The 13,619-nt window shown below is 39.0% G+C and overlaps 1 protein-coding gene across 1 annotated transcript in view; it reads right to left on the minus strand.

The window, feature by feature from the left end:
• Positions 1–13,619, minus strand: part of ADGRV1 (adhesion G protein-coupled receptor V1) — a 393,877-nt gene that overhangs the window by 36,665 nt on the left and 343,593 nt on the right. Inside the window, exon 88 of the mRNA XM_089779321.1 lies at positions 13,384–13,505. Within this exon, the coding sequence (XP_089635447.1) occupies positions 13,384–13,505 (122 nt within the window). The remainder of the gene's footprint in view (positions 1–13,383; positions 13,506–13,619) is intronic.

Here is a 13,619-nt window from a genome sequence, read left to right on the forward strand (position 1 = left end):
CCCCTAGTTCGAACTAGGGGGGGTAATGTAGTCATACGGAGTTGCAAATGAAACCCGGGATTTGAATTTCCCGGGCTTCATTTGCATAAAGCCGGCCGGCGCCATTTTTAAATGCCTGCTAGTTCGGACCCCGTGCCGCGCGGCTACACGCAGCACGGACTAGTTAGTTCGGATTAGGCTTCCTAATCCGAACTAGCTAGTCACGCGGCACGGGGTCCGAACTAGCCGGCATTTAAAAATGGCGCTGGCCGGCTTTATGCAAATGAAGCCCGGGAAATTCAAATCCCGGGCTTCATTTGCAACTCCGTATGACTACATTACCCCCCTAGTTTGAACTAGGGGGGTAGTGTAGACATACCCAGAGAGAATAGAGTCTGCTCTATAGCCTTAGCTAACAGGCTTTTCGCTCATATGGTAGAGGCTCATACTCTAAGCCTGGGGTTTTCAAAGCTAGATCATGGACCTGCCCAGGTAAGCCACTGGCAGGCCACAAGACACTTTGTTTATGTAAACATCCATAGGCACAGAGCCTTCAGCTCCCATTAGCTGCAGTTCGTCTTTTCCAGCCAAGGGCTGCTGCGGGAAGCTGGGTGGGCCAGGTTGCCACTTCCCATAGCTCCTCTTGGTTGAAAATACTCTGGGCCTATGGACACTTAGATAAACAAAGAATCTTGTGGTCTGCCAGTGGCTTAGTCAGGTGGGGCCACAATCAAACTTTGAAAACCCCTGTTCTAAGTTCTACAGATTCCATGTTCAGTTCCACTCACTGACAACCAGAGTCTGCCAGCATTACACTAGCACCAGTGCACTGTGGAACGGTAGTGAGAGAAGGAGTGTCCCTGCTGTCACTAAATCAGTTCAGATTGAATCAGCTTTGAATGTTCTTAATCCTGCTGAATATGTAGTCTTCTCCGAATGGTTCTCAGAGTACTTGTAAGCCATCTGAAGCCTTTTCCTGTATACTTGCAAAATGTTTTTCTAAGAATTTAACCAGTTAAACTGGTTCTTAGAAGAACATATTTTCTCAGTGTAATCAAAGCCTGCATGTCCTATTTGCCTTTTGTTATATAAGTGAGGCACTTTTTCCTCTTATATAAATTAAGAGGCACTTATTTAAATTATATCTATTAATTTAAATTTAAAAAAAACTTTTAGACATTTCACCAATTTAATGCCTGATATTGCAATCTTTATGCAGTCAGGAGGACTTTTTGCCTTCATAAGAATACAGGATTAGGTTCTGACTGTGCCCATTAATTGTGGTAAAAATAGTGCCCTTACATATGCACACAGAGGCTGCGTCTAGACTGGCATGATTTTCTGGAAATACTTTTAACGGAAAAGTTTTTCCGTTAAAAGTAGTTCCACAAAAGCACATCTAGATTGGCAAGTGCCTTTTCACAAAAGATTTGCTTTTGCGCTAAAGCATCCGTGGCCAGTCTAGACGCGATTTTGCGCAAGAAAGCCCCGATCGCCATTTTAGCCATTGGGGATTTTTTCATAGAATCATAGAATCATAGAATAATAGGACTGGAAGGGACCTCGAGAGGTCATCGAGTCCAGCCCCCCGCCCTCAAGGCAGGATCAAGCTCCGTCTACACCATCCCTGACAGATGTCTATCTAACCTGTTCTTAAATATCTCCAGAGAGGGAGATTCCACCACCTCCCTTGGCAATTTATTCCAATATTTGACCACCCTGACAGTTAGGAATTTTTTCCTAATGTCCAATCTAAACCTCCCCTGCTGCACTTTAAGCCCATTACTCCTTGTCCTGTCCTCAGAAACCAAGAGGAACAAATTTTCTCCTTCCTCCTTGTGACACCCTTTTAGATATTTGAAAACCGCTATCATGTCCCCCCTTAATCTTCTTTTTTCCAAACTAAACAAGCCCAGTTCATGAAGCCTGGCTTCATAGGTCATGTTCTCTAAACCTTTAATCATTCTTGTCGCTCTTCTCTGTACCCTTTCCAATTTCTCCACATCTTTCTTGAAATGTGGCGCCCAGAACTGGACACAGTACTCCAGCTGAGGCCTAACTAGTGCAGAGTAGAGCGGCAGAATGACTTCACGAGTTTTGCTTACAACACACCTGTTGATACAACCTAGAATCATATTTGCTTTTTTTGCAACAGCATCACACTGTTGGCTCATATTCAACTTGTGGTCCACTATGACCCCTAGATCCCTTTCCGCCATGCTCCTTCCTAGACAGTCGCTTCCCATCTTGTATGTATGGAACTGATTGTTCCTTCCTAAGTGGAGCACTTTGCATTTCTCTTTATTAAACCTCATCCTGTTTACCTCTGACCATTTCTCTAACTTGCTAAGGTCATTTTGAATTATGTCCCTATCCTCCAAAGAAGTCGCAACCCCACCCAGTTTGGTATCATCTGCAAACTTAATAAGCGTACTCTCTATCCCAATATCTACATCATTGATGAAGATATTGAACAGTACGGGTCCCAAAACAGACCCTTGAGGAACTCCACTTGTTATCCCTTTCCAGCAGGATTTAGAACCATTAACAACAACTCTCTGACTACGGTTATCCAGCCAATTATGCACCCACCTTATCGTGGCCCTATCTAAGTTATATTTGCCTAGTTTATCAATAAGAATATCATGTGAGACCGTATCAAATGCCTTACTAAAGTCTAGGTATATGACATCCACCGCTTCTCCCTTATCCACAAGGCTCGTTATCCTATCAAAGAAAGCTATCAGATTAGTTTGGCATGACTTGTTCTTCACAAACCCATGCTGGCTATTCCCTATCACTTTATTACCTTCCAAGTGTTTGCATATGATTTCCTTAATTACCTGCTCCATTATCTTCCCTGGGACAGACGTTAAACTGACCGGTCTGTAGTTATTATTCCCCTTTTTATAGATGGGCACAATATTTGCCATTTTCCAGTCTTCTGGAATCTCCCCTGTCTGCCATGATTTTTCAAAGATCATAGCTAAAGGCTCAGATACCTCCTCTATCAGCTCCTTGAGTATCCTGGGATGCATTTCATCAGGACCTGGTGACTTGCTGACATCTAACTTTCCTACGTGATTTTTAACTTGTTCTTTGTGTATCCTATCTTCTAAACTTACCCTCTCTCTGCTTGTATTCACTACGTTAGGCACACCTCCAGACTTCTCGGTGAAGACCGAAACAAAGAAGTCATTGAGCATCTCCGCCATTTCCAAGTTCCCTGTTACTGCTTCTCCCTCCTCACTAAGCAGTGGGCCTACCCTGTCCTTGGTCTTCCTCTTGCTTTCCTCTTGCGCAAAACAATTCTTCCCTGTCTACACTGGCCCTCTTGAGCAAGTATTCTTGCGCAAGAGGGCTTTTTCCCTAGTGGGAGTGGGAAAGTATTTGCGCAAGAAGCACTGATTTTGTACATTACAAAGTCAGTGCTCTTGTGCAAATTCAAGTGGCCAGTGTAGACAGCTGGCAAGATTTTGCACAAAAGCAAGCGCCTTTGCACAAAATCTTGCCAGTCTAGATGCACCCCAAATGTTTACTCTTTCATTGCTGCTGCCACTCTATTGTGCACCAGGTAAAAGCCTCACCTGCCAATTGTCTAAGCAAAGGAGACCTTTTACACAAGAACGCAGGGATGTTTCAATGTCACAGATGCCACTCCAGTAACAATCAAGAGACCCCAACAAAGCAGGTATGAAAGCAACAAAAATCACTCAATACATTTCAATTCACTGGTACTATCTTTGCAGGTGAGTCTAGATAAATGGATATTAACTGACAGAGTCTTGTGAAAAAGAGGCATGGAAGTAGAAAAAATGGTAACTTGTTTCTGAAATAGGTTTTTTTCCCCTTGCAGGAAATTGTTATAACAAATGTCAGGAAGGCTCTAAGAAACATTGGTAAAAACGAACTGAGTAAGCGGCATACCTAAATTTAAAAAGATGTTGATTAAAAATGCTACATTCTCTGTCTATTTACGGTACTTTAAAGCACTTTTATTCTCTGTCTCACAAAGACATTTTCATTTCAGAGACTCTGTTTCTTGTATCAAGCATCGGTAATGTAGGTGTAGTCTGAAAAGTTAAAATATACCAATAACATTTTTGAAACATCGACATTATAAACACTTTCTTTTTTCATAGTTTGGCAATTACACAATGTGTTTAAAATGGATTGTCAAGATTAATCAAAGTCTAATGTAGGGACTGTTACATGTTATTACCCAAACAAATTTCAGAGGTAGCCATATGGCCCCATAGCAAGCCCACATTTTTATGGCTGACTAAGAATAACACTTTGTCAGCTCTCATACCCAAGTGCCCCTCCTATACTTGTGCTACACTGATGGCATCATCATTATAGGGACCCACAAGAAGAGGTCCTTGAGGAATTCCACCAGGATTTCAACAATTTCCACCCCACCATAAATCTCAACCTGGATCAACCCATACAAAAGATACTCTTCCTGGACACTACAGTGCAAATAAGTGATGGCCACATAAAACACCACTATATATCTATATCACAAATCTGCTGATGGCTGTACTTATCTACATGCCTCCAGCTTTCATCCAGAGAACATCACATGATCCATTGTCTATAGCCAAACCTTAGACGGAACAACTTTTGCTGCAACCCCTCAGACATAGACAAACACCTACAGGATCTCTATCAAGCATTATTAAAACTATAATACCCGCCTGGGTAAGTGAAGAAACAGATTGACAGAGCCAGATGGGTATCCAGAAGTCACCCAGTACAGAACAGACCCAACAAAGAAAGCAACAGAATGCCACTGGCCATTACCTATAGCCCCCAGCTAAAACCTCTCCAACACTTCAAGAATCTACAAACTATCCTAGATGATGATCCCTTGTTTTCGCAGACCTTGGGAGACAGGCCAATCCTTGCTTATAGACAGGCTCCTCCCCAACATGAAACACATATTCACCACCAACCAACACCCCACAACAGAAACACTAACCTAAGAACCAATCTATGTAACAAACCCATTGCCAACTCTGACAAAACCTACTCTAGTGACCCCCTCACAGGACCTACCACATCAGCTATACCATTAAAGGCTCATTGACCTGTATGTCTACTAATATGCCATCATGTGTCAGTAATGCACCTCTCTACCATGTACATTGAACAAACTGGAATGTCTCTACGCAACAGAATCAATGGACACAAATCAGACATCAATAATGGTAACATACAAAAACCAGTGGGAAAACATTTTAACTTCCCTGGACACAGTTAGAGACTTGAAAGTTGCCATCCTCAAGCAAAAAACCTTCAGAAACAGGTTGCAATGTGAAACTTCTGAGTTGGAATTCATATGCAAATTTGACACCATCAGAATGGCTCTCTCATTATAATACGTAATTTTCTCCATTAGGTATTCCCACGTTCTTATCCACATCCACCCTAATGTATCACTCCCAACTCTGTATTCCTACTATCTATTTATTTTTTTCCCCCCACTTCATGAATCCGATGAAGTGAATTGGAACTCACAAAAGCTTATGCCATAATAAAGTCTTTAAGATATCACTGGACTCCTTGTTGTTTTTACCTAAATAAGTGAAAGTTACCTGAAAAAAATCTTTAGTACAGAGGTGGAGAACCTATAGTGTGCTTGCTGTTGGGCCACAAGATAGTTTGTTTACCTGAGTATCTGTAGGCATTGATGCTCTCAGTGGCTAATTCTGATGACATGAGTGTGGCCTGAGAGCTAGAGATTCTCCACCCCTCCTTTATTTTATCTCTTGCAAAATGAATTTGAGATGAACACTTGATATAGTTAAAGAAAGAAATACAAGGCTCATGGTTTTTTTTTCAAGTTTTCAATATTATTTTAATGTTATTAAACCTTGTCCACAGTGGAAGAAAACTGTTAGTTGATAAAAGTCTTTTTATTGTTACAAATGGCATTCATTTATATATATGAAAAATCTCATCTTCTAATCATTGCTTGTTTCTTCAGCATGGTGCCGTTTTCCCCTTTGCTTTTTTTGTTTGTAAGCTTTGGAACAATGATTACTCTTGGTTCACTTACTGCATACAACTGAACATGCAGCCTGTTTTCCATTATGTTTTTCTCCACATTATTCACAGGTTTTCCTTTGTATTTTGTTCCTCTCTTCCACTTTGTGCATTTCCCTTTGCAAAATTTTGGTATTGTTTCTTATATTTTTATAATTCCTCTATGCTGCTTGGTGAATTATTTCTGTGTATACTCTACTTAAACTGGCATTGCACATGTAGTTAGCTCTTGGCAGATCTAGAGTAGGTGCTCTGAACATTCTCATTTGAGTTTGTGCACCTTTATCCCTATTACTAATCTAATATTAATCACTTCATTTTTTTACTATTTGATAATCATATGATTCAGCCATTTTGCAAAATTTGGCAATAAACTGATTTCTCAACATTTTTCACTACACTTGTTGAAAAGACGCCTTTTGCATATGACATTTTTTGTGGATGGAAAACCTGAACACTGAACTGGCAGAGTCACTTAAACTGATTAAGTGTTCAGAGAAAACACCTATTATGGCTTAGTATGTTCACAACATTAGTTATGAGGCTCACAAGAAGGATGGAATCGTCCCCCAATCTTGACTTGATTTACTGGTTTATTATAATTATTGATTATAATAGAACTGGTTTACTTGTAACAATTTACTTGTAACATTTTGGAGTTGGAGTGGTATTGGGCAAAACTGATCTGGAAATTTCTGATTAAATTTATTTTCACTGAAATCTAAACTGTTTGCAGGAAAGGGTCAGTTTTGAAAAATTACAAATACAATTCAAAAATATTTTGGAAAAAAACAAAGCATCATTTTTTAAAATTGACTTATTGTTTTGAAATCGTACTTAATTCTTACTAAATAAAGGCTACAGTTCAATTTTGATAGAAAAGTAATGTTTAAAATTATTGAAATGAAATGTTTAGATTAGGGTAATTTGAGGGTTCCCTCCCCCCCATATTCCTTTGTGAAAGTTTTTTTAGATTTGATTATTTTTTTATCCTTACTAGGGACAGAAAAACCTATTGAAATCTCAAATAGGGAAACCATTTGAGTTATAATTTTCTAGCAAGGAAATTATGTAGTCAGCATTTCCTTCAAAAGTTTCCCACAAAGTAAAAATGCTTCAAAATAAAAGTCTACTAACATCTCTATAAAAACTTTGTGTATTACCTACAAGTTTTCAAAAAATGAACAATATTTTGTGAAACTACTCTGTTGCTTCTATTTTTAGTCAGTTTTTCCTTTACAGCTTCTATTAAACCTTGCCTCTTTAATACTAAGTCACTTGTAAAGTGGCTATTGCATAGTAATGATAACTCATACAACTGATACATACGGGCAACAAAAACCTAAATTAAGGAAAAGGAAACAGGGTTCCTGAAAAATAAGAACCAGCTACATTAAATATTTTTATGATTAAGGACAATTTCATTTAAAGAGGCCCTTTATAAATAGTCCTGCTTCTTTCTTACTCTAAAGTTAGTCAAAATACTGAAGGATCTCTATCTTACAAGCACACTGAATGAGTAAGCAGCAAAAGCAGCAACACTTGGTTTGTTAAAGTGAGATCAGTCATTGTGAGCAAGCTAAAGCTTTACTGGCACAGAAGCAAATGTTTATATCTATCCTAAATTAGAATTAACCAGCTATACCAGAAATACCACCAAGGTGGTAACCTTAACTGACTGTCCCTCACCCCCCATCTTTTAAGATGAAATGCAGGATTCAGTCTGCATGCTAGGTCCCTTGTACCACTCTGTAAAGCTCAAAGCACTCAGTGGCACACAAAAGCTAGCGTACACCACTTCTACACTGCAGTTAAAAAAACATGGCTGGTCTGGCCCATCAGCTCACTCAGGCTAAGAGGTTGTTTAATCACACTGTAAATGTAGCAGCTCTGGCACCCTCCTACCTTAGAGGATCCTAGAGCCCAGGCTACCACCCAATCACAAAGGTCTGCAATGAAACAGCCCCTTAGCCAAAGCCCAAGTCAGCTGGCATTTAACTGCAATGTAGACATACCCCTGGAGTCCACTAGAGTCATCTGAATCCCATAGCAGGTCTTAAATGTGGCATGAGTAACAAAGTAGCTGGTAGGAAGGTGCCAGTGGAAAATTCATGGCAAAAGGAGGCAGTCAGGTTTGTGTCTGAGAAATTGCAAAGATAAAACAATGCATCTACTGGGAAGATATGAGGAGTTAGTGTCCAAATACATTAACAGCCTGATGCAAAGCCCATTGGTAATTAATGGAAAGATTTTCAGTGACTTCACTAAGCTTTGGATCAACCCTATAATAGCACATACAAACACTGAAAGCAGCCTGTCACATATCCAAACAAAACCATTAATCATTTGAAAAATACAAAGATTAGCTTATATTACTGTAACTGTGCAAGATTATGCCTCATCTGAACCATTTCATTCTATGACAAGACGTTTAAATAGCATCTTAATTTCCCCTTCCTGACCGTCATGAGCATATTCTGAATCATTCTTCTTAGCCAATCAAATTCACAAAGAGGAGGCAAGTGTTCTCTGCTGTGTTTTGCAACCAAAGAGAACAAGCAGCCAAGGCCTTTCACACGAGAACACAGAAATGTTTCTGTGTCACAGATGCCACTCTAGTAACAATCAAGAACATACAGCCAAGGAACTCAAAACACCAGATATTGTAAATATGCTCTTATCCATTTTCCTCTTTAGCTTTTCATTTTTGGTCTCCCCATGTGACCCAAGTATGCAGGATGAGTAAAAGGATAACATAAAACTTGAACATTTTTGTTCTGGCCTTCATGCACAGAGCTAATTTAGCTATATTCCCTTTCTAGTTTGCTGTTTATTCACTGACCTCGTAAATCAACAATTGTCCCCACCAATAAGCCTTTACATTTTTATTCTAGAGATTACAGGGAAAGGAGTAGCCTTCCTTTCCACTGTACACGAATAGTTTATACTCTATACTCGGCTCCAATGGAAACAAGTGATATTTCATATAACTGTCAGTTGCTGCAAAGAAAAAGCAAAGGAAGTGAATGGAAACAATTTGTTCTGGATAGCTGGTTATTTGTACCAAATGTATTTCCCAAAAGCTGTTTATCATCAGAATAAATCAGCCAAGTTGGATAATTTACAAGACCTTACAAAATACCTACATTGAGCCCTTTTTGGAAGCTACATGTGAAGTATTTTACAGAAGAACTTATTTATGCAAGTGTTTCTCAATTCAGTGTTATGCTTTGTTTTGTTTTACTACTGTTTTATTATACACTCTGTATCTCTTCAACAACATGGAAGAAGATCCTGTTTCTTTGGAACCTTTTTATGCTCTTTTACGCTGGGAAAAGACACTAGCAGAACAGTTGACGTTTTCAAGCTGAAATAAGGTAAAATGTATAATAAGATGACAAATAAAGTATAAAGCAGCTTATTATTTGACAAATGCTTAAACTACAGAGTGTCTACGCTACAGAGAAGATCGAAGCTGCTGCTGTTGATCTTCCAGGGTTCGAATTAGTGGGTCTAGTGAAGACACTCTAATTCAAACTGAGAGGGGCACTCCAGTTGATGCCGGTAGTCCTGCTTTTATGAGGAGTAAGAAGTTGAAGGGAGAGTGTGCTCCCTTCAACGTCCTGCAGTGTGGACAGTGCCAAAAGTCGAGTTAAGGTACTTTGACTTCAGCTACACAATTAATGTAGCTGAAGTTTCGTATCTTAATTCGACCTTATCCCATAGTGTAGATATACCTTTAAGTTGTAGTTGGTCCCAATCAATTCACAGAATGGAAATGACTCAAGTTCCTCTTAGAGTTTTTCTGACATAATACAGTCCACTAAGTGTCATTTAATCTTTTTTTTTTGTTGCCTCCTCTGAAAGAGTGGATCTGAAATTAAATCTTCAAAGGACAGGCTAGACACTTCATATCATGCATAAGCTCTGTATTATGGAATCTGGAAGCCAGAGGAAACTTTTTGACCACATTTACAAGGAGGCTAAGCCTTCAAATTATCTATAGATGAATAAAATGTGAACTCTGGAAAGATGTAGACTCTTGCTTAAGGAAAGGACCATTTTTGAGAAAATGTATTTTTTAGGGAACATAATAAGAAAAAACCAGATTTGTGATGAATTAATTTAATGAATTCCCACACTATGAAGTTGAAGGATTATGAATCTATATTTATAAGTTGTGACAGATGTTTATTATACTGCTTAGGACACTATTGAAAGGCTCTCTGACCCTACACTGATGAGCACAGTATAACAACCAAAAAGAACAGAATTCTTATTTTTCAACATTTTGCTGTCTCAACACCACATTTTACAGACCCACTTCAGAATACCAAAAGAAACTACACTATCTCGTTAAGGAACTCCCTACCTCTACTCAGGACCAAATTAACACAGGAACACCTTCTGAACCCCGACCAGGATTGTTCTATTTGTTTCCCAAAATCCAGAAACCTAGATACCTCGGACGTCCCATCATTTCAGGTATTGGCACACTCACTACCAGATTATCCAGTTATGTAGACTCTCTCCTCAAACCCTATATAACTACCACTCCCAGCTGTCTCCAAGACACCACTGACTTCCTGAGAAAACTACAAAACATCGATAACCTCCCTGATAATACCATCCTTTCCACCATAGATGTAAAAGCTCTCTACACCAATATTCCTCATGAAGATGGATTACAAGTGATTAGAAACACTATCCCAGAGGATACCACAGCCAAACTGGTAGCAGAACTATGTATCTTTGTTCTCTCCCACAATTATTTCCAAATTGGGGACAACTTATACCTCCAGATTAGTGACACAGCCATGGGTACCTGCATGGCCTCACAGTACGCTAACATCTTTATGGCTAACTTAGAACAACGTTTCCTCAGATCTCATCCCTTCTTAACTCTCCTTTACTTATGTTACATCGATAACATCTTTATGATCTGGACCCATGGCCAAGAAACACTGGATGCATTCCACAGAGACTTTAACAACCTATACCCCACCATCAATCTCAGTCTGGACCATTCAACATGAGAGATCCATTTCCTGGACACCACAGTACAAATCACTAATGGAAAATTAAATACCACTCTCTACAGAAAACCCACTGACTGCTACACTTACGTACATGCCTCCAGGTTCCATCCAGGACACACCATTCAATCCATCATCTATAGCCAAGCCCTTAGGTACAACCACAACTGCTCTAATCTCACTGACAGAGACCAGAAACTTCAAGATCTCTACCAAGCATTTGCAAATCTCAATTACCCACTGGGGGAAATAAAAAAAAAACAAATTGAAAGAGCCAGACGAATACCCAGAAACCATCTACTTCAAGATAGGCCCAAGAAAATCAACAATAGAACACCACTTGTCATCACCTATAGCCCCCAACTTAAATCCGTCTAACACATTATCAATAAACTACAACCTATACTGGAACAGGATACTACACTCCGAGACGCTCTGGGGGACAGACCCATAATCTCCTATAGACAACCACCTAACCTCAGGAGGATTCTTACCAACGATCACATGACATACCACACAAATACCAACCCTGGAACTTTCCCTTGCAACAAACCCCGTTGCCAACTTTGTCCACATATTTACTCTGGTGACACCATCACTGGACCTAACTATGTCAGTTATATGATCAAGAACACATATTCCTGTTCATCCAGAAATATAATTTATGCTATCACGTGCCAACGGTGTCTTTCTGCTATTTATATTGGACAGACTTCTCAGACACTTTGCCAAAGAATTAATGCCCACAAATCAGACATCAGATATTTTCACAAGGAAAAACCGGTTGCTTTTCATGTCAACCTATTTGGACATAATCTTAACGACCTTACTACATGCATCTTACTTCAAAGAAACTTTAACACCAGATTACAGAGGGAAACTTCAGAACTTTCTTTCATGATTAAATTTGACACTTTACGAATGGGCCTTAACAAAGATGCTAATTACCTTAACCATTACAAAGATAGCTTCCCCACTTATCACCCCTGATTAGCCATTCATTGTCTGGTAAATAGCTATTCCCTCCCTGTTTCTCCCTCACCCCACCTTCTGTACTAAATCTGATTTGTCGGTTTAATAATGTGTTCACTTTTTTCAGGTATCTAAAAGGGTGTAATAAGGAGGAGGGAGAAAACTTGTTCATCTTGGCCTCTGAAGATAGAACAAGAAGCAATGAGCTTAAACTGCAGCAAGGGAGGTTTAGGTTAGACATTAGGAAAAAGTTCCTAACTGTCAGGGTAGTCAAACACTGGAATAAATTACCCAGGGAGGTTGTGGAATCCCCATCTCTGGAGAGATTTCAGAGTAGGTTAGATAAATGTCTATTAGAGATGGTCTAGACAGTATTTGGTCCTGCCATGAGGGCAGGGGACTGGACTCGATGATCTCTCGAGGTCCCTTCTAATCCTAGTATACTATGATTTTATGATTCATTGTATTCCTTTGGTATATATGGTCATGCCAATTCTCTTCCAGAATATGATCTGAGGAAGTGGGTCTGGCCCACGAAAGCTCATCACCTATTAAACTATCTTGTTAGTCTTTAAAGTGCTACATAATTTTTCCTTTGTTTTTGTAGGAATTACAGACATTTTCACAATCTTGATACATGGTTTTCAATTTTGCAACATTTGCTCACATGAGTAATAATGGAATTACTACTGACAGGTGAGAAGGTACACATGTGCATAAGTGATTGTAGGATAAGGGCCAATGGCAGCATTAACAGAAGTTAAATGTAGCGCTGTGTATCAAGAGGAGAGTACTAGTATATCATATACATTTTGTGGGTTTTGTAACTCAAACACGACTTCTAGTTTATACTGATCTTTCAACTGAAAAGATCTTGTTTTATTTGTATACAAATAGCATGGATCAGGTTTCAATTTAAATATATTAATGTTTTTTAATATAATTTTAAACTTTTTCTATCTGATACTTAAATAAAATTCTTCTCATTTTACTTTTGCAGTTGCTTGCAGATATGTCCATTGCTTCATTAGACTTATTGCCACAGGATTATACTGTGTCCAGAAAAGGTTTTGTTTTCTTACCAGCATACTGATTATACAATGAATTTCTGTGGAATTATTATTGTTGCTGTTGTTTTAGAATAAATATGCAGTTACTTGAATATGCATCCAATATATTCATTCTAAAAATAACCCAATTCCTAGAAATGATTGCCCAGTGCTAACTTGCTGAGCCTTCTATTTGCTTCTCATTTCTATACAACTTCTAAAACTTGAAATGTCAGATATTATGCACAATGAAGGATTTCACATTATCCGGAATTGTAGAAAGGAAAAGCTCTTACCTGCAGGCTGTTGAAGATAACAAAGAAGACTAACATCCAGAGGTGCCTGTAAGCCACGTGTAGTCCTCCCCAAAGCCATGTAATGGAAATCAGGGCAAACAGGTATAAGACCAGTGGGATCTCTGGAAACCATAAACATAGTTCTTGAGTAATTATACCTAGTAAAAAAACCTGTCAGCATTCCCAGTGTATAAAGCAGTTTTAGTTTTCAGATTTCTCTCACTACTCTTTGTGCC

The sequence above is a fragment of the Pelodiscus sinensis genome, chromosome 6 (assembly GCF_052426305.1).
Source record: "Pelodiscus sinensis isolate ZL-2025 chromosome 6, ASM5242630v1, whole genome shotgun sequence".
Lineage (NCBI taxonomy): Eukaryota > Metazoa > Chordata > Testudines > Trionychidae > Pelodiscus > Pelodiscus sinensis.